The sequence below is a fragment of the Cyprinus carpio genome, chromosome B3 (assembly GCF_018340385.1).
Source record: "Cyprinus carpio isolate SPL01 chromosome B3, ASM1834038v1, whole genome shotgun sequence".
Lineage (NCBI taxonomy): Eukaryota > Metazoa > Chordata > Actinopteri > Cypriniformes > Cyprinidae > Cyprinus > Cyprinus carpio.
In genome coordinates this window covers 15,996,667-16,020,472 of record NC_056599.1, presented here as the reverse complement: position 1 = coordinate 16,020,472, position 23,806 = coordinate 15,996,667, and the positions used below count along the sequence as shown (strand labels likewise).

At 36.4% G+C, this 23,806-nt stretch overlaps 3 protein-coding genes across 7 annotated transcripts; 1 reads left to right on the top strand and 2 right to left on the bottom strand.

Annotated features, from left to right (window-relative positions):
- The first annotated feature begins 1,872 nt into the window (after positions 1–1,872).
- Positions 1,873–7,780, top strand: LOC109045390 (tRNA-dihydrouridine(16/17) synthase [NAD(P)(+)]-like). 2 transcript variants are annotated; one of them, XM_042719916.1, is made up of 14 exons: positions 1,873–2,026; positions 2,354–2,642; positions 2,728–2,836; positions 3,569–3,619; positions 3,701–3,813; positions 4,019–4,101; positions 4,185–4,288; positions 4,385–4,532; positions 4,659–4,755; positions 4,876–4,961; positions 5,157–5,323; positions 5,843–5,880; positions 6,042–6,117; positions 6,523–7,780. In XM_042719916.1, exons 2-14 carry the CDS (start codon positions 2,406–2,408, stop codon positions 6,642–6,644), a joined length of 1,431 nt encoding a protein of 476 aa, XP_042575850.1. In that variant the 5' UTR covers positions 1,873–2,026; positions 2,354–2,405; the 3' UTR covers positions 6,645–7,780. The 2 variants fall into 2 exon arrangements, with proteins under 2 accessions (XP_042575850.1, XP_042575852.1); XM_042719918.1 differs by having other exon boundaries at positions 6,074–6,117; positions 6,523–6,660.
- Positions 7,781–8,073: 293 nt separating this feature from the next.
- Positions 8,074–16,512, bottom strand: LOC109059149 (COP9 signalosome complex subunit 1). Of its 4 annotated transcripts, none has more exons than XM_042719912.1 (14): positions 16,375–16,512; positions 14,765–14,857; positions 13,716–13,897; positions 13,457–13,621; positions 13,242–13,377; positions 12,915–12,992; positions 12,744–12,804; positions 12,335–12,420; positions 12,122–12,216; positions 11,891–11,996; positions 11,684–11,764; positions 11,122–11,259; positions 10,672–10,823; positions 8,074–8,499 (listed from the first exon to the last, which is right to left on the bottom strand). In XM_042719912.1, the coding sequence occupies exons 1-14, from the start codon at positions 16,405–16,407 to the stop codon at positions 8,439–8,441; spliced, it is 1,467 nt and encodes a 488-aa protein (XP_042575846.1). In that variant the 5' UTR covers positions 16,408–16,512; the 3' UTR covers positions 8,074–8,438. The 4 variants fall into 4 exon arrangements, with proteins under 4 accessions (XP_042575846.1, XP_042575848.1, XP_042575847.1 ...); XM_042719914.1 differs by having other exon boundaries at positions 10,689–10,823; positions 16,375–16,511; XM_042719913.1 differs by lacking the exon at positions 16,375–16,512 and adding an exon at positions 14,936–15,449.
- Positions 16,513–17,256: 744 nt separating this feature from the next.
- LOC109045321 (ras-related C3 botulinum toxin substrate 3-like) lies at positions 17,257–22,701 on the bottom strand. Its single transcript, XM_042719911.1, has 6 exons — positions 22,516–22,701; positions 20,917–20,988; positions 20,675–20,792; positions 19,486–19,548; positions 19,221–19,380; positions 17,257–18,462 (listed from the first exon to the last, which is right to left on the bottom strand). Exons 1-6 carry the CDS (start codon positions 22,548–22,550, stop codon positions 18,332–18,334), a joined length of 579 nt encoding a protein of 192 aa, XP_042575845.1. The 5' UTR covers positions 22,551–22,701; the 3' UTR covers positions 17,257–18,331.
- Between the last annotated feature and the right edge of the window lie 1,105 nt (positions 22,702–23,806).

Below are 23,806 nucleotides of genomic sequence, written 5' to 3'. Positions count from 1 at the left end.
CCTAATGTATTAAGTTGGAAGAACAATACATTTATTACAAAACAAATATTAACATATAAGGACATTTTTCTTCGCAGTATGTTCTGAAAAACAACTTTTGAGCCCCTTTTCTGAAACATGATCATTTTCGTCTGATTACGCCCACATGAGCTGATGTGGTATTCAGCGGAGCATGATTGGTCGGAGCAGAGCCCATGCTTGAGGCTGTGTAGGTGAGAGTCACGTGACTGAATTACTCAGCTTTCCGTTGCATGTGCTCGGTCACGTTGAGAGCAATGCGCCAGGAAAGTGTGTGACCGCCCACAATAACAACTATAGCAGATTTCCAGAGCTCTAGCTCCAGCACACTGTGTTAGTGCAGTGATGAACAACACAAGATCTAACAAATACATTCACAACAAAGAGCTGACAAAGTGGGAACGTTCTTCTGTAGATTCTAGCTGAACTGGTAGTACTTTCTGTGAAGTGTTTTCACCAGTGCTCTGTCAACACAAATGTCCTGAAACAATTGCATGCATTGATTCTATTATTAATAAAGAGAAGTGTCAAGATAACACATCACAGGCTTTCTACATTAATAGGCAAACTTATTAAAAACAACACATCTCAAAGTGCTTCTTAATACAATGATGTGTATGAGTATGGTGTATTTAACAATACATATGGTTTATTTAAAAAAAACTGCTCTGAAGACTTTATTTTGTCATTTAATAATATTTCATGTTCAACTTTTGCCTTGTTCTTCTATTAGTTCATGAACGTGTACATCTGAGACCTGCAATTTTAGTTCATGTTTTTCACAAATAAACCTCAGTTGTGACTGAAGCAGTCAACAGACCCAACATCATGTCTTTTGCAACAATTTCATTACTCCCTACTTATGCAGAACTGTTTGTTACCGCACTACAGGTGTTCAGGACAGTAAGTTGTTTTTGTAGCCATATATTATTCCAGGAGAAAACTACATCCAGGGTGTCTTTGATCCTAGGGATAGTAAACAGCATGTTTAAGGGGCCAGACTGTAGAAAATTGACTATTTTTGTTTTGATGAATAGTAAAATAGCAAATAAGTGTGTGTGTGTGTGTGTGTGTGTTGATCAGTTATACCCCACATTATGGGGACAAAATTTCCCCACAAAGATGGCAATATCCAAAATTCTTGTTCTTGGGGGGACATTTTTTGGTCCCCATGAGGAAACAAGCTTATAAATGATACAGAATTAAGTTTTTTGAAAATCTTAAAATGCTAGCAGTTCTTGTGAGGGGTAGGGTTAGGGTGAGGGGACAGAAAATACAGTTAGTACAATATAAAAACCCAACAGGACTAAAACATGGAAACCTAACATGTGTGCGTCTGTATCTGTGTATATATTTGTTTTTACTTTTGTTTGTTTACCAAACAATGTGGTAGGCCTACTTAATCTTTATTAAAACGTTGTCTTATTTATATTCTTAGGTCATCTAAACATCCTGTATCCTTTTAATAGCTAATCGTGAACTCATGGTAACACACGCAGGACAGAAAACGGCTTAGAAAGAAAGAGACTGAACAGAGCGTATGCCTACAAACTGATCAGGTCAACACTGACATCTAGTGGTCAACTACAGTATGGACGTAAATTTATTATTTCACCTAATCTGTAAATAGTTGAATGAGAAATCGAAAGAAAACAGGTTTTTAAGATTTTATATTTGAGATTACTGAATACCTTTCCATTGATCTGCGGCAAATATGGATGTTGCGTAGCCTTTACGAACACGACCACATACAAGGAATATATCTATACACTCTAAAGATAACATGACTGATTTTTACATTTGAACAAAAACATAATTTACAACCCACGTCCAAACAGTGTGATATATTGTACCTCGTCCATAGACTGTATAAAACAGATCTGGTCCCCGGAATGAATCAGTAGGTTAATCGTTTCCTCACGGATGTATTTCACCGCTGCACACACAACACTTCATGTGCCGCATAGCGCTGCTGCCGCTGCTGTCTGTGGCAGGATCATACGCCACTGTAAGTATTTTGCTCTCAATACAGTCTGTTTCAAAAGAATGACAGCTAACGACATCTTCTAGTTCAGCTCTGTCAATGTGATTGTCCTTCACACGTTATTTCTTCAGATATGTAACACAAATCATTCCGTGGTCCCAGACTCTTAGTTTCTTTTGCTATGAAACACCTTTCCAAAGTGTTTAGTGATGAACGACAGATCCAAATGACTCCTAATAACACTAACGTGTTATGTTAATGTTAACGTTAGGCATGTAATCCACAAAAATAACCAACGCTAGTCTGTCTACGAGTACTTTTAAATGTACTTAATGTGTGTACTCTGATTAGGTGATCCAGATTACATGTAATCAGTTACTGCCCAGCTCTGGCTGCAGGCAGCATGGCGAAACCCCGTGGGTTCGAGTTCTGGAGGAGCACTCTGAAGGGTGCGCGCTATGTGGTGGCGCCCATGGTGGAGCAGAGCGAGCTGGCCTGGAGGCTCCTGAGCCGCAGACACGGAGCAGAGCTCTGCTACACGCCCATGCTGCACGCACAGGTGTTCGTCAGGGATGCCAACTACCGCCGAGAGAACCTGTACAGCGAGGTCAACCAGGAGGACCGACCCCTCATCGCACAGGTGGGCTCCATCTCGTTCGGCATCAGTAAGCCCCTTGAGGTGACAGAGAGGACTGTGTGAGTTATTCACTGGTGTCTTCTTACAGTTCTGTGCCAATGATCCAGAGGTGTTTATCCAGGCTGCTCTACTCGCCCAGGATTACTGTGACGCCATCGATCTGAATTTGGGTTGCCCTCAGATGATTGCAAAAAGAGGTACCAAAACTCAGCTACGTGAGAGATAAACCACCATTCATAAGATGTTTTTTTCCAAAAATGATGCAGTAAACTAATCAAAAGTGAGCGTAAAAACAGTAATGACAGTGTTGCAATTATTATTCCAACAAATATATTACCAGCACAACTGATTTCAACATTGATCATTAGAAATCTTTCTCAAGCATCAAATCAGCATATTAAAATGATTTCTGTAGGGATCATGTGACATTGAAGACTGGAGTAATGATGCTGAAATTAAGCTTTGCCATCAGAGGAATAAATTATGTTTGAAATGTATTAAAATATCTAAAAATGTATTCTTTTAAATTGTAATAATGTTTACCAGAATTCTAAGGTGAAAAAAACTTCCATAATGTACTTAAAAGTGCTCTATTTTCGCGCACTAATTTTGTACTTAATATACTAAACATTATTCTTTAGTACCTCTTAAGATATACTTAAGATCATCTACAGTGAGTGCATTTTGGGACACAAAACTAATGTGGAAAAAAAGAGCACTTTAAGTATATTATGGAAGTGCAGGTTTTTCACTTGGGATTAGTTTAATAAATACACCCTTAGTGAGCATAAGAGACCTCTTTAAAAACATTAGAAAAAAATCTTAACATGAAGTTTGGTTCTAATAATATTTGCTTTATTTATTCACTGAAATTTCACATTTTAGCAAAATGTTTTCCCATTACGGCTCATCTATAAATTCTCTCCTAGGCCATTATGGTGTGTTTCTTCAGGACGAGTGGGACCTTCTAGAGAAAATGAGTAAGTTGTCTTATTTTAGCAGCTCAGTGCAGATGTGAACCACGTAGAGAATGTGTCTCATTCAGGTGCCGTCGTTTACAGTTAAACTGGCCGATGAAAAACTCTCTGTGCCCATTACTTGCAAAATCCGGGTCTTCCCAGAGATTGAGAAAACCGTGAAGTATGCCAAAATGCTGGAAAAGGCTGGATGCCAGGTAAAGTGTTCCCCTTGCGTATCATATAGCAGATACTTTTATCTAAAGTGCACATGGAGCAACCTAGGAGCCCATGTGAGGGAGTGAGCCTTACGTCTTTCCAACCTGGAATTGATCTGTAAATGTTTTTATACCAGCTGTAAACTACATCATATATTCTTGAACCAGCTGCTGATGGTTCGGTATCTTTAACATGTTTTTATAGCTCCTCACAGTTCATGGGAGAACTAAAGATCAAAAGGGGGCTTTGACGGGCATTGCAAGTTGGAAGCACATCACAGCTGTACGGTAAGAGAGGCAACACTTGCTTCTGGTGCTGACTGTTCTTAGGGTTTTGTCCCGATGGTGTACCTTTTATTGTGTTTGTGTAGGGAGGCTGTAAACATTCCCATTTTCGCCAACGGAAACATCCAGCACCTGAGCGATGTTCAGCGATGCATGGAGGAGACTGGAGTACATGGGGTCATGAGTGCAGGTAATGCATACAAACACGCTTGTACAGAAAGACTGCCACTCTGATAGATATTTCCTAATGCAGTAATAGACCAGTATGAACTCATTACATTTACAGAAGGGAATCTCCAAAATCCTGCTCTGTTTGAAGGCCGTAGTCCACCTGTGTGGGAGATGGCTGAGGAGTACCTGGAGGTTGTGGAGAAACACCCACCCTGCAGTCTGTCTTGCGTCCGTGCTCACGTCTTCAAACTGTGGCACCACACGTCAGTTCCTTCACATTTGATGCTTGTTGCTTGAGATTTTATTCACTTAATGAATAGAGAGAGTTCATTGAATACTATCATTCAAAAGTGATGACTGGTGAATTGTATGTCTTTTTATTACAACAGCTTACAGATACATCAAGACCTGAGGGAGGAGCTGGCCAAAGCAAAAAACGTAGCTGGGATTGCAGAGGTCAACAGACAGCTGAAACAACGTTGCCAGGTAAAGGAACTTTGTTGATTATCATAGTAGCCATCATAGTCCTTTCTTCAGACAGAAATGTTTATAAAGCTTATGAGAGAGTTGAATTTTCTGAAGCAGTTGCTTGTTTCACTGTTACAGGAGGAGATGGCTAAAGATGAATCAGAATGGACTCGGACTGGACTTCCCTTCCCTCACTGGATCTGTCAACCCTACATCAGACCACCGTGAGGACATGTTTTCAGATTGTGTGAATATATAGAAACCATCACAGTTATAGTATTTCTGTGGTCTCAGGAAAACAGTATAATATCAGTCATAATCTTTGCAAAAGCCAAGGTTCAAAGAAATCATTTCTGTCCATGATGAACTAGTTTGAATATAACATTGGAACGTGATTGTGAAGCTGGTATATTTTGCAGGCCCAAGGATCCAAACACTGAAAATGGGCAGAAAGCATCAGAAACCAAAGCTGTGAGTGTAAAGAGGGCGCTGGAGGACAGCGATGGACCCAACGACTCGCTCTCCAAGAACAAGCAGAAGAAGAAAGCCCGCAACCCCCACAAGAACTTCTGTCCAGAGCTGAAACGTAAGGATAAATCTTTTCCCAATGTTTCCCAAAGCCCACTGACCTAATAAGGCCTTTAAGTGAGATTGATGGCACAGTGCACATTATTGTAACCTTCCAATAATAACATAGAAAAAGGAAATGAAATGACAAAAAAATTATATGAAAAAAATGTTTATTAGTTTATTAGACATGCACTACCTTTCAGAAGTTTGTGGTCAGTGTCACATGATCCTTCAAGAATAATGCTAATATGCTGATCAAGAAATATTTCTTCTTATCTATGTTGGGAACAGTTGCTGCTTCATATTTTTGTGGAAACTGAAACATTTTTTTCTGGATACTAAAATTGAAATAGAAATCATTTGTAACACTATAAACGTCTTTACTGTCACTTTTGATCAATTTAATGTGTCCTTTCTCAATAAAAATATTATTTTCTATTTTACTTTTAAAGGGTAGTATATTATCATTAAGATTTTGGCTAACGAATATTGATTAAGGTCAATAACATTGCCTTTGCATCCTTGTGTTCTGCAGCAAAATACATCAAGTGTGAGCAATGTGGAAACCCTAAAGTAAGATTTTTGATTCTTTTCTTTCATCTGATGATTTTAATAATGGTATAATGTACTCATATTTTTGAAGTGTTTACAGAACCATTTCATGTGCTTTTTAAAACTCTTAAATTCACGGATGTACACAAGTTAAATTTAATTTTACTCTACACCCTCAACAGGGGAATAAATGTGTGTTCAACTTGTGCCGCAGCTGCTGCAAGAGGAAGGCTTTCAAGGAAGTGGCTGATTGTCCGGGTTAGTACTGTATATCAAGCAGCTGTTTCACTCTGACTTGATCAGTAATACTCACAAAAAGTGAACAAGTTAGTTTGGAGATGTTTAGTGATTTAATACTGTAAGGAATGGAGCATTAGAATTTCATTTGCATTATATATATATATATATATATATATATATATATATATTATATATATATATATATATATATTATATATATATATATAGATATATAGATATATTATCATTGTGTAAATATTGAGCCTAATAGGAAGTTACATTAACTTCTAAGAATGTTTAAATGAAAACACTGTTGTTCTGATATAATCTCCTTACCAGCAGCATGTATCTGAATGTGACTTGTAATGTCCTACCTCTTCTATAAGACTAACTGTTTGCTCTCTGTTCATTGTTGGGTTACAGGCCATGGATTGAGATTCAAAACCAAGGCTTTAAAACAGTCTAACTCCGATACAGGTGGTGGGCTGACCAATGGGAATCCCACCAGTCAGACAGTTTCCACTGCAGCCCATGATCCACTGTAAAGCAGACTGTGTACTTGATATGGACAACAGTGACATCTGAAAACACATTGAACTGGTTTACCACTTAACATTGCTGCACTGAATTAGAAGTACAAGACTGCATTTGTGGCCAAACCTGGTTTTTCACTGTTGATGTGTGACTTAGATCCATATGACACCAAATGAACTAAACATGCAAAGAAAAAGACATGGAAAGATCAGTGCTACTGTTACTTACACTAGATCATTTGTAGAGTCTTTCACTTTCTGGACCACTGTGGGGTGAATAGTTCAATAGTCTTAATAATTTAAGATGGTTTATTAGAGTAGAATATTTTGATAATTGCTGGGAACGTGGTATATGAAGCAGCCGCTCTGAATGCACAATCCTGTACAGCTCCCTGCTCACCTAAGATTAGAGGAGCTGGACTTTTATTTCCGGACGTTCGGTGGAAGTACACCAATACACTGATGGACATCTTAACTCAAACTGTATTTTTACTATATTTATTGTCTTCCAAAATGAAAGATTGGGCATAGTTGTATGTTGCAACCACACTCAAACATCTTTGACTTTTAATGCATTTTTACGTTGTTTTTATTTTTTGGAACATGTATATAAATTCATTTTTAATCCGAGACCTCTACTTACTTTCCTGTGCGGTTTTGATCATGTGACTGTTTCACACACACATACTGACATTTATTCTAGAGATGAGGATGGTTACACTACAAAGATTCCTGACCCAGTAAATAATTTTTTTGTTTTTAAAGATGTTGTCAGATTCAGATGCCTTACACTATAATTGCTATTATTGTACTGCCTTTTATCTTCATTCTTTTAGTGTTTCAAAAAGGTGTGCAGTTGTAATAAAACTTTGGTTCAACTTAATGACATTTTCTTTTCATTATAGGGCAATATGTTGTTTTTTTACACAGTACTTTAGAGCATCAGGACTCAACTCAGTGCCTTATTCTTAATGTGATGTGGGACAGTTGCTCAGAAGCACCCTTGAATGAGTCTCTAAATGTAAATGTGTGTACTGATCTGTGGCTGTTCTGTGTGGATGTTTTGTTTTTTCCTCCTCAGTTCCTTGGGTTTAGTATTGTTCAAACATTTTAGAAATTTAGCTCAAATAAATTTTCAAGTGTTCAAAGTTGCCTTTCTCCTTTTCTAATAATACGACCAAAAAACGGAATCGTTTTTAAACGTTTCTAGGTATCGTTTATTCAAGGCCATAAAAGCAAATAAAATCTACCTTCGTTGAAGGTCACCGAGCAGCTGATGATGATTCACTGGAGTAACAATCTTACTTAAACAGCAGAACACAGTACAACAGAGAAATAACTAAATGTTATTAAACAGAGGGTGCTGCAGTTGCTGAAAGTGTTCAGATCAGTCTAATTGCATTTCCGACTGCAGCATCAGAAACACATGGAGAAAGAAGCATCTTTTTGAATGTATGTTTATTTTAAAAGCATGTTTTGTGATGAGGTTTCTCAATGTGTAATCAAGGTTTGTCACAAGATACAGAGGAAAGTGCATCCTTTACAAAGAACAACAGGTCAGTACAGCTTAAGTGCCGCATTTCTCTTTTTATCTTTTTTTTTCCTTTTCATTGGAGCAACAGGGTGTGCGTGTCTTTAATACAGACAACAGATATCTTCTTCCCAACTTAAATAAAGTCTTTAGATTGTGATTTTTCTCTCTTCAGCAGGGAAATATTTGATTTCTAAACGGGGGCCTTAGATGCGGCAGTGGCCCCGTGTACTTTCCTAGGAGAGGCATCTGGTCGAGCCTTCACATATTGGTGCTCATTCGTGTTTGGCTGTTGGCAGGTGTGAGCTCCCCTTGACTGCCTTCTCTTGGAGGGGACTGTGAAAGGAATGAAAGGGATCAGTGAGAAGCATCATGTAGAGCGGGAAAAACAGATTGAGAGGGAAAAACATGCTGGTGTTGGTGAAGTATGACAGATGAAGACTAGGGGTATTCTTATATAGCTCTTTCTCAGGGAACAGAAACTCAAGATCTCAGAGCTTACAGTTTTTCCACTCATATTAAAGCAACTTGCATCTAGTTGATTGCCTAAATGCAATAGTGGATTGATTTAATACAAAATTCCAGGTTCAATACAAATTAAGCTCAATCGACAGCATTTGTGGCATAATGTTGATAAAAAAAAAAAAAGACTATATAAAAGGAAAAATAATGCAAATTTGAGGTTCTGGAGAGGCACTTACAATGGAAGCAAATGGGGCTAATCCATAGCTTATTTTTTAAAGCACTTACATTAATTCTTCAATAAACATTTGTTTATTGTTTTAGCTATAAAGGGTTTAAGCTATGCTGTCTTTGCAACAATTGTAAAATTGTATATACACAATACCATTCAAACGTTTAGGGTAAGTATTTTAATGTTTTAAAAGAAGTCTCTCATGCTCATCAAGGCTGCTTATTAAAATATTAACGTTTCAAAAAATTTCAATAAATTATAAACAACAATCATTATAACAACAAACAATATATTTAAAACAAACATATCAGCAACAATGACTATATTTATGACAACAATTTTTATGATCATTTACAATTTTTTTTAAATATATTTTATTTAATAATTTATTCCTCTAATGTCAAAGCAAAATTTTCAGCATCATTACTCCAGTCTTCAGTGTCACATGATCCTTCAGAAATCATCCTAATAGGCTGATTTGCTGATCGAGAAACATTTCTTATTATTATCTATATATATATATATAAAAAAAATGTTGAACACAGTTGTGACTCTTTATATTTAAGTGGAAACATTAGCACTATTCGGACGGGACTAGTTTTCTAAACTACGTTTGAGTTTCGATTCTTACCACCTGACGTCTGCAATTTTCATGTACCAATTCGGACGGGACATCTTCGTGTTTATTACAGAGGTGGGAGGGTCTGTTTTTTGTGCATCTGGGCTCACAGAGATCACGCGCGCTCTTATGCATTGCATATAACGTTAGTCATTCGGATTGATTACCATTAGTATTATTACACAATAAATACTAAAAAACTAAATGGCTATATAGCAAAACCATGTTAATGTGTGGTTTCTTTAGTTTAATTAGTTTTTTGTATAGGCTAAACCCATTTTTAATTTTCATAAAAGTACATCTGTAATTAAAACATATGTAACTGAGTGCATAAACGTGAGTAACGTTAATCTTACCTGATGCTGAGATTACAATAGCCAATATATACATTTACGTGATTTGGCTCTTGGTTTTATATTTTTTTATATATTATTTCTTTGCCGGGAAGCAAATATATATCATATATATACGGTAATTCACGTTGGCCATAAATAAAAATATCACCTGCAATCACAGACATTCGCATACGGGATAGTAGAGGATCACTGAGTTTGCTGATATATATATAGGTAAAAACACAGACATGTTCGACGGGACACCAGTTGTGACTCTTTATATTTAAAACTAGTGGAAACATTGATACATTTTTTCAGGATTCTCTGGTGGATAGAAAATTCAAAAGAACAGCATACTATTCTTAGTGACCCCATATTTTTTTTTTTTTTGAACAAATGTAATTTAACAGACACATATTGTCTGCTTCTTTTGGTTATACTGCTAAAACAGCAAGTACTTTTTTCGGACTGGCCTCGTTCATTTCTATTGCAAGTGCCTCACTGTGACCCAGATTTCTTTACTTTTTTTCAAAGAAAATGAGAGATACAAGTGCTGTCAATTGAGATTAGCCTAAAAGGAACCAAGAATATTAATTTAACATTCACTTAGTGCAACAAAGCTCACATGCAGTTTGCTTATAAGTGCAGTAATACAGCTGAGGCAACTTTATACGAGTCACATCAATGTGAAGAAAACCGCTTCATCTCACAGCATCCTCAGATGTGTTACTGCTTTAATAACAGCAGTGCTTTGACAGTGACTCAGAAATACAAAGAAGCTCTGAGACACTCATGCTGAGGGGAAGGAGATGGTCAGGTGATGGTGAGGTGAAGAGCAGAGCAGAGCGAGGACACGTTACCCTGGGGACCCTGTTACCTTGACGTGTATCTGGTTACGAAGCACAGCTGCCCGCAGGATCATGGCTTTCGCTCGTCTCTGGAACTCTTTGCCCATCTGTAGAGACTTCTCAAAGGTTGTGCTTCTCTGATCCACGTCCCTGGCATACAGGATCTACAAACACAGTTTTCAATTCACAGGTGAAACTCAAGTTTTAATGCAAAATCTTCACCAAAGCCTGTTTCTAGAACAGTCCTGTGTTTTACGCAGAAAGGCAATATGGCATGTTTTATTTAAGGTAAGGTGCTTAATGACAAAGCAAGAGAAAAGTGGATTAGAAATATAATTCAGTCAATGCTGAAAGGTATTGATACAAAAATCAGCCAAAGTATTTTATCTTAGCAACAAGAAAAGGGAACATTGTTCCAGAAAAAGAAGTGTCAGGGTGACAAACGAGAGAGTGTAGTCCTGCCTTGCTGTGGGAGTCGATACGAGCATTGATCAGGCCCTCCAGGATCAGCTGGGTCAGTTCATCCTCCAGAGCTGCCACTGTGGTATTAAAGGCCACGGCCATTTTGTTCATGTCTGCTGACACATAGGGGCTAAAGTACTGCCCGTGGGAAATACAAGACAAAGTTAATCAATTGGTCACAAAAGTGCGACTATGTTAATACTTTAGGAGTCAATATTATCTTATGGCCATTACACTTTTAACTCTAACTCACATTCAGCATTCCATATCAATATAATTATATCAAGCAGGGCTTAAAAACAGGGATGACCTGATGCTCACTGATCATGTGCATGTCTCAATATGGCTTGCAAAAGTTTTGAGAACGTAAGGAACACTGCTGTTGTGAATTCTACTGATTTAAAGGGATAGTTCACCCAAAAATGAAGATTCTGTCATCATTTACTCATCCTGTTATCATTTTTGGATCAACTATTCCATTGAAGGAATCAGATGAAGAAGAAGTCAAAGTTCGGCAACTAAATAAAATTCATAGACCCAAAGCATATATCTCTTTACGTACCTGTATGAGGGCTCTGTTCCTGATTTGTGTGTACAGTGCTCTTACATGAGGGGCCAGATACATGTCTAGGAGGAGATTATCCTACAACACATAAAATAAAACATTTGTGAATCATAACATCCCAACAAAAACGACAACAGAAAGAATCCGTGTCTGAAACTTTGCTAAATCAAGACCTAGCAACTCAGCACACATCAATAAACTTACCTTCATTTCATCCAGCATTTTCAGACAGGATGCATACTTTGACTCGTAAAACTTGAAGATAATATCACGGACTTGTGGTTCCAACTCTAAAAATAATTTAAAGGAGCTAAAAAAAAAAAAACAAAGGGTGAGAAAAATTAAAATCAATGAGGTTTTATCCATATGTAACCAGTAACAATCTACCTCTCGTGTTAATTAGAGCACCTAGTTTGAAGGTGCAAAAAAGTTCACCTGCTTGAGATGACATTTCGCTGCAGTTCCTGTCTGTCAAATGTAGCCAGGGCACACATGCCCCCGTACACTGCTACATTACTGGGGGAAATTAGCTAGATAGCAAACAGAGCATCTCATTACACACTGTATCTTTAATCTTTAATTTATCTTCAACGGTATTATTAGAAATATCTGGTGTGGCTTTAGAACAAAGCTGAAAATGACACCAACCTCAGGGAAGTCGCAGTGGTCAAAGGAGGCTTGCAGGAAGCACTTGGCAGCCGGTTTATACTTTCTTGAGGCAAGCTCTGCCAATCCTATTGTCACGAGAGAGATGATAATATCAAATCACAAGAAAGGTCAAAACCAGTTTCACATGACTTACTGTACAAATCTCAGGAATTGACAAAAATGTGACTACAATAATAATAAAAATTACTCATGAAATAAATAAACACACACACACACACACATATATACATACACACATATATGTACACACATATATATATATAAATTGTTAATACATTGAGTATGTATACACATTGTAAAAAACAGACTAAAATAATAATTCAGCATATGTCTACATTTCAAAGATAAAAAAAACTTCACATACTTGAAATACCAATAAAGTACTTGCCTGCAGCACATTTCAGTTTGGTTAGAACAGCTTGGTTTTGACTATCTCTCTCTCCTCGTTGCTAGATTGCAGAGATACACAAAAATTATAATAGTATATGAATATAATAGAATATTCATTCTCTTTTGACATTTCTCAGCTTAGTAAACCAGAATGAAAGGTTGCTCCTACCTCTGCTATCTCTGGAGTGGATTCAGCCTTGCTGACATAGCTAAGTACATGGGACCAGTTTTGGAGGTAAACGCTAACCTATAAAATATTAAGGGTGTTTGGATCAGTTGTTAGAAAAAATTTTTTTTGAGATTTTATGCTTGGCAAAAAGATTCATAACCGTAAAAAAAACATGCAAACATGCTCTTTCATGAATATTTTTGAGATTTTATGCTTGAAATTAAGCTTTAAGCAATAAAAAAAAAACATGCAAACATGCTCTTTCATGAATATTGTATCATCATTAAACACATCAGTTGATGGTCAGGGAAGACAACAAGCCCATACCTTGATTACATTAAGACACATGTTGATGACATGCTTGGCGCTAGTGCAGTAGTCTCTGGCTCGGGAGTAGCATTTCAGGGCATTGCTGAGGTCACCACAGTCAAGATAGTGATCTCCAAGGTCATCATGACCCCTCCTGAACACATGCAGATGTAAAAAAAACAGGCACAGCATCACAGACAATAAAAAATGACAGACATTCAGTCTGGCCTTACCTTATGCTTTCTTTGATGGAGTTTCCCTTGTAGTTCTTAAGGTCGGTGTCCAGCTTCTCCAGTTTGAGCAGGGCTTTTTCCCTGGTGGATTCTGCCCAGGCTGTGTCGAGAGGAGGGGGTTCAACTGCCCCCTCCGGTACCGCATCTGGGACACCTTGCACATCCCTGTGTCGACAAATATTTTAAGTACAAACTTATTCAAAGTCATGCATGTAATATTTCCATGTTTGGTTGTATAAAAGAAATGAACTTGAATTGCCTTGTGGCTTCAGTGAGTTTGCGATGGATTTCTTCGTAGACATCAACATTAAAGGTTCTTTGGACAAAGGACAGGGCCATCTTCAGTGCTTCCACTCGTAGCTGGGGGCAGTGGTCTGCAATAAACTGCAGCCTCTCGATCCTCATCAGCCCACTGTAACTGGAGGCATACTGCTCTAGATCCTGTGCAAAAATGAAGTCAGCTCTCAGTTCATCATCATATATCAGCACTATATTGATGGTCAAACAATATGACAGGTGCTCATTTCCCAAATTTTTATACTTAAATTAAATGAGCATTAGATGATGGCAATGCTGAAGCAGTATTGTTACCGTTTAAACAAAAACTATAAAAATAGTTTTGTTAATTGTAATAAAGCTGAAATAAAGTATCAATTTCAGATGAAAAACAACAACAAAAAACTAAACATAGATATGTTGCCATGGAAGCTAAATACAAGTACTTTAAATTACTAAAACTTTAATAAAAATAAATTAAAGCTAAATGGAAATATTAAAAATAAAAACTTATAAAAATCACAAAAGCACAACAAAATAACTAAAACTTAAACTAACATTAAAATTAAATGTGAAAGTATAAAAAAAAAACCTACAAATTTTAAATATTAATAAATGCTATAACAATAAATAAACAATATTAAATAACACTGAGGTAAATACAAATGACATTAATAATTTAATATCAAATGCATCTTTAGCAAATCTCAAAAGGAAAATCTTTTGTACTTTAAATTATAATGCTGTGATCCCCAAAACCCCATGTAGCATTTAAAGTTGTATGTTTTTTATTTTTAATATCAAATTATTACAATATATAATTTTACTATCAGCCATTTACTGGTTATTAGTCGGAATCTCTACCAAAAAAAGTACAACTTTTTCTGTGATTCTGAAAATGATCAAAACAACAAGAGAATTTGGATGCTGCATGATAATTTATTAAAAATTCTTCCAAAATAAGAAACTGATGATTTATAATAGCGAACAGCGTAAGGAAGAGAGTACACAGTTGTATACAACGATACATACCAATGTCGGGTTTTCCACAACATAGTTGGTGTCAGGCGCATTCTGCTGGTCTTCCTGAGGGTCAGCATCTATCTGCATGGGCTCTACAGACCCCTGTTAATACAGGAAACACCATGTTTAACTCTGGAGGAATGTGTTCAAAACTGGACATCGAGGAACCAATATCCTTACCACCAAACAAATCTTGTGTGGAAAGAAAAACATAATACCACAACACTGAGTGACAGCTCCAAGGCTTTCCAATGGCCTCACATCCTATCTGCCTTCATTGTGTGGTTACCTCCAGTGAGTACGATGAGGAGCTTGAGCTGTACACACTGAACCCGGAAGTAAAATCCATGAACAGATCAGACACGCTGCTTTGACCATTCAGCTCTACCCATGAGGACGAGGCTGATCTGACTGGCCAATTCAAGCTTTCCCTGAGCCTGCCCTGAACCTGCCCTTCAGCATCCTGCTGACCTGACTGAAAATACTCCTGCAAGAAGGAGGATGCTTATAAGATCACACTGGGGTGGAAGCACCTCCGAGACAAAAACAAGTCAAAGCTGTTGAAATGAATACATAAATACAAACCAAACAAACTGAAGAATGTTTCAAACTTTAGAAGTGAGGGTTTAAAGATATTCATTAGATGAAAAAAGCGGCAGCAACAAGTACACATCGGCTTCTTACATGCAACATTTTGAAGCAGATTCATAACCACAAAAGACACGTCCCCACCAAATCTGATCTTACTAGTCAAACATTTTGGTTAAAACAGCACTAGTCCACCAATCTTGAATAAGCGGTTACCACAAAAACTTTCCAACACCCAAAATTTTATTTTAAGATTACATAACACTGCATTAAATGTCCTGGTCTGTCATTCTTTGATTAACTACATTTTAATGCACACGCTCATAAATGACAGTCTAATAGAACTGAATCTAACTACGGTTTCTAAAATTGAAATACTGCTCAATAAAATATGAGCAGCTCCTCAGCGTTTAATCATTTTGGTCAAGAAAACTAGGCTTAAATTGAAATATTCAGTGCTCTGTATTAACCTCTGCGAGCAAACGATGAAGGCTGTGTCTCAAACCTAGTGAGCAGACTACCTAGACAGTATTTTACAGCCTCATATCAAGTAGTAGAGCACTTAAACGAAGCATAAAATGCGTTCTAGCCAGGCACAATGTACTATGTTTTGAAACACAGCCTGAATTTCAAGCACACTGGCTAGCTAACTGATACAAAAACAGGCAGCTTGCTAACGAGATAGCTTGCTAAATACACTTAGCCGGCTAAAGAAAGTTTCTACCCGAGTGTTTCACACACAACCCTGAGAAAACCTACTGGACCGCTTTGGGTATAAACCAGAACAGCTCTACTGGATGTATTCACTGTGGAAACTGCATCGGTCCCGCTGCTCGGGCGGAGAGAGGCGCGCTGTCGCTAAACTTGTCGCGTCCTGAGGGCCGCTCTGACTTACGAGCGAACAGCCCTCAACGGCTGCGATAGGGGAGGAACCGACACTGTCAGCAGAGGCACTTCAGCTCGGTGAGCGTCTTCTAGCTACTCTCGTGTCGTGGAAGGTGACGGGAAAGCATTTAAAGGCGCTAATTTACCTGAAAGTTAAAGACCTGCACGGGTAGTGGCATCTCCTCCTCCTCTGCAGAAACAGAGCACACAAACACATCCGGGGCATGAGAGTGCGCGTGGTCGACGTCTTGCAGCGCGGAGACGTCACTCCACACGCATGTGGGTGGTATATATATTTTTTAATAAGGCCATAAGATAATAACAAAAACTCATTTACAGTTCACGTTGTAACATGAGTGGCTGATTTTATATTGAGGCAGCGACTGGTGCACGTCTGTTATAATGAGGTAAAATATTTCGACCATCTTTATTGCTTGGGTTTCTGACTTTGTCTTAAATATACTTAATAATTATGTCTGAAGATATTTGCTAAATAGTTCTATTTATCATATGTCATCATATTTATTTTATTTTTGATGGGTTTTTGTAAAGTCAGTTTTGTCGATATAATACTATAATGACCACTTTACTATTTAAAATGCTTCAAATATTTACTATTTTTAATAGTGATTCGATTTTTTACTTTGATTTTTAGTGAATTTTATTAAAACCAATTCGGGTCAGTTTAAACTGCAAACATTATAATAGTTACTAATTATACTAATAGTATGTGGAACCAACAACAACAATAAAAAAAAAAAAAAACATAAAAAATCTCTTTTTCCTGTATTTTAATTTACAGATAATAACAGTGAGATTATTATTATTATTATTATTTTTACCACTGAACTAGGTAATGTCCCTAGTTTCCATGTCAGAAATCTGCTCATCTTAGTTTGGGTGTTGGTTAAGTCTAGTTATGTACTAAGGGATATTGTACACTGAAGAGTTTTTGGCTGTACAGTATCCAGATGTTACTTAGCAAGTGAATAAAAGACCACATAACAGCCACAACCACACCTTCACAATGATGTCACACTCGTACTGATTTATTTTTTTGGCAAGAACTGAAACTGCGACTGAGATTATGTACTGTATGTGCAAGTGATTTAATTTTCAGTCATTAGTTCAATAAAAACAAAAATGCCTAATGCTAATGCATACGAACAAAACGTAAATGCTCAAATGGCACACGTACACACATTTTTTAATCTCATTAAAATTGAAATATTAATCATTAAAAGGTAAAAGAACATTTCAAAGAATCATCTGAACACTTACAACTGTTAAAACATTTTGTCAGCCCAGCACAAGAATCAGTAATGGCACATTTCATCGTGTTTGAAACCTATCAAAATATACAGTAAAAAAAAGATGCAGTATGTAGTCCATTACAGACAACTGTGATTACAGCTTATTTTATATAGTATTATTTCTGTTTATAGTATCTAATAATAGTACTTTATAGGCAAACTAATATTTCAGTGTGTAATATTTCTATCATTGTTTAACAAATCATCACATACAGTAGTCACATTAAAACACAGGTACAGTATGAAATGTTTAACAGGCAACAAAAGCTGAAAGTAAAATACTTCAAAATGCATTTACCGTCACCCCTCAAGTGAGAGCATTAACTATGGCCACAAATTAAAGTCGCAAAATATCTATGTACATAATCTTCCGACACATTCACAGATCCCACAAGGGAAAGTTATGTGCAGATAAAATATGAATAGTCACGATTTCCACACAATAAGCTCTGAAAAATGTAACATTTGTTGCAACGGGGCAGAGAACCTTACAGTTAGCTATGCTTGTTCTTCAGTAACTAATTATTTATCCTGATGCCATGGCCTTATGTCATTCTCTTCCAATAAATGTTCACATTAAACCAACAATTTAAGGCAAAGGTTAATAAAAACAAAGCAAATTTGGCATATTTATGTTGATATATCTGTTATACCAGACACAACATGGAAATGCATGTGTCTGTAGTTTGTCACCTCACAAGCTGGATTTATCTGTTGATAACAGCAGAGCTGAAGAGCAAGAGCCCGCCGTTTACATGGCGTATCAATGAAGAAATGAGTCGCGTGTTGCTCAGAATACAGTACACTTCTTGCCCCTTTTCTTTACAGGTGGAGGACATAAAACAGCACGGATGGCCTCGTCAAACACAGTTTTTAAACCCCGTTGAGTAAGAGCAGAGCACTCCAGATACTTCACAGCACCTACAAAGCCAAAGATTTCAAAATAGAAATTTTTTAAAGTTGTAAACGAAGATTGTTTAAGTATGTTTGATATATATATATATATATATATATAATATTAGGGCTGTCAAATGATTAATCATGATTAATCACATCCAAAATAAAAGTTTTGTTTATATATATTAGGGCTGTCAAATGATTAATCATGATTAATCACATCCAAAATAAAAGTTTTGTTTACATAATATATGTGTGCATACTGTGTATATTTATTATGTATATATAAATACACACACATGCATGTATATATTTAAGAAGAATATTTATGTTTATATATTAAATATATTTATATATAATATAAAAATATAAGAATATAAATATATAAATGTATATACATGTAAATATTTTCTAAATATATAATTTATGTGTGTGTATTTATATATACATAATAAATATACCTGTCCACATACATATATTATGTAAACAAAACTTTATTTTGGATGTGATTAATCGTGATTAATCATTTGACAGCCCTAATATATATAATATATATATATATATATTATATATTATATATATATATATATATATATATATTTCAGTTTTTGAACTTTACATTTTCTCATTTAATTAATTGCACTAGCAATTTTTAGTAATTGTTTGTAAAATGTACTAGCAATTTTTTAATGGAAACTGTTTCTACACCAATTTTGTTTTCAGTGTAGGTTAGTTTTTTAAAAAAGGAAATAAACCATATACATATAAAAAACCGTTCTTACCAATCTCTCTAGCCATAGCAAGCCCTTGCGGATAAGTGATGGGAGCTAGTTTCTTATCCCGCAGACGTTCAATCGTGTCTTTGTCATCTCGCAGATCAAGTCCAACAACCACAAATATAATAGGGGTGTTTGGACAGTGATGGCGAACCTCAGGGTACCACTACAAAGAGAAATCTGGTTAACCTTGGCACCCTAATAGCTTGTGGATCTTGTTAAGGAATCCAAATGCTCAAGAAATATTTCTTATTCTTCAGTGGATACTAACCTTTGCTCTTACATTCTCAAAGGATGCAGGGCTCACCAGTGAGAAGCAAATTAAAAACACATCCTGTAGAAAGCAAAGGAGACTCTTTGTGAAAATCCAAGTCATCAATTATTCATTTCTGATTACACTGCATTATATAATGCTGAGGTTGTCAGAAAACAAAATAATCATTTTTGAACACTTTTTATAACCTTTTTAAATCATTTATCATTTGAAGAAAGCACAGTACCACTCAAATGTTCGGAGTCTGTATGATTTATTAATGCGCTAAAAGAAGCTCTTTATGCTCACCAAGGCTGCATTTATTTAATAAAAAAATACAGTAAAAAACAGTTATATTGAGATATGTTATTACAACTTAAAATAACTATTTTAATTTTTTTTAACTTGTTGTCATGGGTAAGAAAAATTCATAATTCAAATTCAAAATTCATCTTGATTCAAGAATTTGTAGATATTTATACTAGAAAACAAGAAAAAAATGTTGATTTTTTTTTTTACAGAATACAAGACATGTAGATATTTATACTAGAAAACAAGAAAAAAATTCATCTTGATTCAAGAATTTGTAGATATTTATAATAGAAAAAAAGACAAAAATACTAAGTAAAAAAAAAAAAAAAAAAATATATATATATAATATATATATATATATATATATATACTGTCACTTTTGATCAGTTTAATGTATCCTTGCTGAATAAAAGTAGTAAATACTGTCACTTTTGATCAGTTTAATGTATCCTTGCTGAATAAAAGTATTTAAACTAAAAAACTGCCCCATACCTTTGAACGGTAATGTACATTTTCATAATGAAGGACAGAGGAAAGGTGGGGGATTCATATTTTTCAAAAACATTATATATACATTATACAGTATATACAGTATATTTGAACAAACAAATAATTCATTTGGATACATGCCCAGATCCCTGCCCAGTGCTCAAAAGAAATAAGATCCAACTACAGACAAAACTAGTCTCTGTACCAAAATGTATTATTGGTTATTATTTACAAAGCAAAGAACAGACTGTGCATGAGTGAGTCCAAAAATTATAATGAATGAAGTCTAGTAATGAGTAAAAGAAAATAATAAGCATCTTGACTAAACAAAAAACACTGTCAAAATTGTAAAGAGAAAAATGTTCAACTCTGGATTACACAGCCAATCACGGATATATTTACGCACGGTTTGGGGATAGGAGAGTGGTCTAAGCCGATCATAGTCCTCTTGTCCTGCTGTATCCCAGAGGCCTAAGTTGACAGGTTTACCATCCACCATAACATTGGCAGAGTAGTTGTCAAATCTGAGGGTCACACACAGATTTTTCAGAACATTTCAGAAACACATCCACAGAAGTAAACTGACACACACGGCCAGCAGAGACACACAGGAATAATTCCCGTTTCAAAGTATCAAACTGTACTCACACTGTGGGAATATACTCTCCTGGGAAGGCATTAGTGGTGTAGCTGATGAGCAGGCATGTCTTACCCACGGCACTGAAATACAAAACATGCTAAGTGGTGAGTGTGACTGCAGTACCGAGGACTGCACATACACGGCACATCAAGAAAACAATTGTAGAAAGGCCTGTAGTTATTCATTCAGCCGTTACATTCACTCTTGGGCTCGATGGCACGCTGGCAGCCACTAATTCACAGTCCTGTTCTCAAATGAACTGCCCCGCTGGATGAGGAGTGAATACAGGGTGACAGCTTCTTGTCATGATAAACACACACTGCATGCACTTACACAGAAAGTGGAGTAAAGAGCGTAGACAGGAAATGCTGCTGCAGGGTGAAAAGTAAAAAAGAAAATAGGAAAGGAAGAGTAAGAGTAAGAGTGAGGAAGTCTGATAATAAAAGGCGTAAAAAAAATTGCAAAAGCACAGTAAGCAGGCAAAAATAGCAAGTATGTGTGAGGGCTTAGAAACCTGAATTTGTATTCCTGTCATTAGATCAGTAGGCTGTGAGTTTCACATGGCAAATGACAGAAAGCGTGAATCATGAGACAGGGACTAAACCTTAAATGGTTACAATGAAACAGCTAATATTAATTCTCCAAGGTCTAAAAGAAACTATGAATTAAGCACATGCATTTAACTATTACCATGAATTAAGTACACATCAAGTCACACCAAATACTATAGAGATAATAAACACTTTGGCCAATATGTTTTCTGCTTGACATGTATTTTAAGCTAAAACAGTACTAGTATTATTATTGTTAAAATTTTATAGTACATATTGCATTCTACTGTTGTAGTCTAATAACTATCTAATGATTATAAAAAAAACTAAAAAAAAACTAATACTTTAATGTTAACAATAACCGGTATGGGTAATGAAATGATCATAAAAACAAATGCTAGTTGATATCTACCAAATGCATACCAATTACAATGCAGTTTGTTTCATTCGATGTATATCATCGCCGCGAAAAATACCTTTTTAAGAATTAAGGAAGGCATTAGGTTGATTTTATGATGCGCTCTGATAAAAAAAGAATGAATTATCAAAAGGTGAACGATGAAGTTGAGGCTCACAAGCACACGATCATTTCCACCGGAGCTCTAGTGATGTAACGTAGGTGTGAAACCATGACATCATTACATAGCCATTCCACTGTACACGCGCATCTCATTTCTGCACTGCACGAGACGCGTTTAATGTTTGCATGGTTTACATGTGTCATCATTGCCACAACACTTTAAAACGACATCGATTCATTTAAAAATGGAACAAATGCACACAATTGTAAAAGCATATATTTAACAAAACAGCAGTCACTAAACAGAGCCTATTACGATCTAATTTTAAACCATAATGATGAAGAAAGACACGGCAATATTTAAAAATGTTTAATAATTATAAAACCCTCAATTCTGTCTCAGCAGATCTCACTCATCCGCTGAGCCAAAGCACAATCCCCACTCCCCAGCTCCTTCTCGCAACAATTGCTTTTCCCCAAAAGAAAACCTCCGTACAAAAATAAGCAATTTTAGCATTTATTCTTCAACATCTTACCCGTCGCCGACAACGACACACTTAATGGCTTGCATTTGCAGTGCACGAGTATTTTCCGACGAGCGAGGAATCTGAAAGAATAGCCTGAAATGTGATGTTAAGGTGCCTGTGGGCTGGTATGATTGCTGCTCAGTGTTCAGCTGCAGCAGCAACGGTCGGTGGCAGTCGGGGGTATTTCACGATATTTCCGGAAAAAGACGAACACACGGTTCGTGCGCTTTCGGAGATCTCGTGAGTCTTCCTGCTTCTCTCTCATTCCGTATCACAGTACTGTGCGCCTGTGAAAATAAGATTAATTTCATAGATAAAGAGGTACACACTGCACGTTGAAATTAAAAACAAGAAAACCGGGTTAACATATTTAAAGAAACTAGAAGTAGTGGACGGAACTGGGATTTATTTTACACGATAGTGTTAAAGGAACAGCTGTCATTCCAGTGCCACACAGTTGTTGTATTGGGTGTGGAGGGGTGGGGCAAAATGATACAGATATCTCTGAAAAAAATGTCATTAATTCACATGACTACAAATATTTTGGGAAGAGTCAACTCCCTGGGGGTGGATAATATGAAGAGTCCTTAAGTAACAGTCGTCAAAATCAATATACTTTACAGACATTTTAACAGTGAGATGTCATCCAATCGACATTTCTGCAAAATAGCCTCTTAGAAATTATTTTGTTTTTGAAAAGTTACACTTTATTTTAAGGTGTCTAAGTTACATTTACTTACTTTTATAATAACAATTAAATATGCAATTTAATGGAATTAAAAGTAAATGATCCAGGATTTATGTTTGATCCAATATGATTAATTCAATGTATTTTGTCAAACTATCTAATCCAAACAAAACAAAACAAGTATTACAGGCAAGTAGTATTAATATTTGAATCTGTAGTCCTTGAGAGATATATTTAGGGGGCAGCTGTGGCCTAATGAGAATTGGACTTGTAACCAGAAGGTCACAGGTTCGAGTCTCGGTGCTGGCAGGAGTTGTAGGTGGGGGGGGGAGTGAATGAACAGAGCTCTCTTCCACCCTCAATACCCATGACTGATGTGCCCTTGAGCAAGGCACTGAACCCCCAGTTGCTCCCCGGGCGCTGGAGATATAGCTGCACACTGCTCCGGGTGTGTGTTTCACGGTGTGTTCACTTCTCACTGCTGTGTGTGTGCACTTGGATGGGTTAAATGCAGAGCACCAATTCCGAGTATGGGTTACCATACTTGACAAATGTCATGACTTTCACTTTCATTTTTCACTTTCAATACAGGAAACACAAGACACTTACATA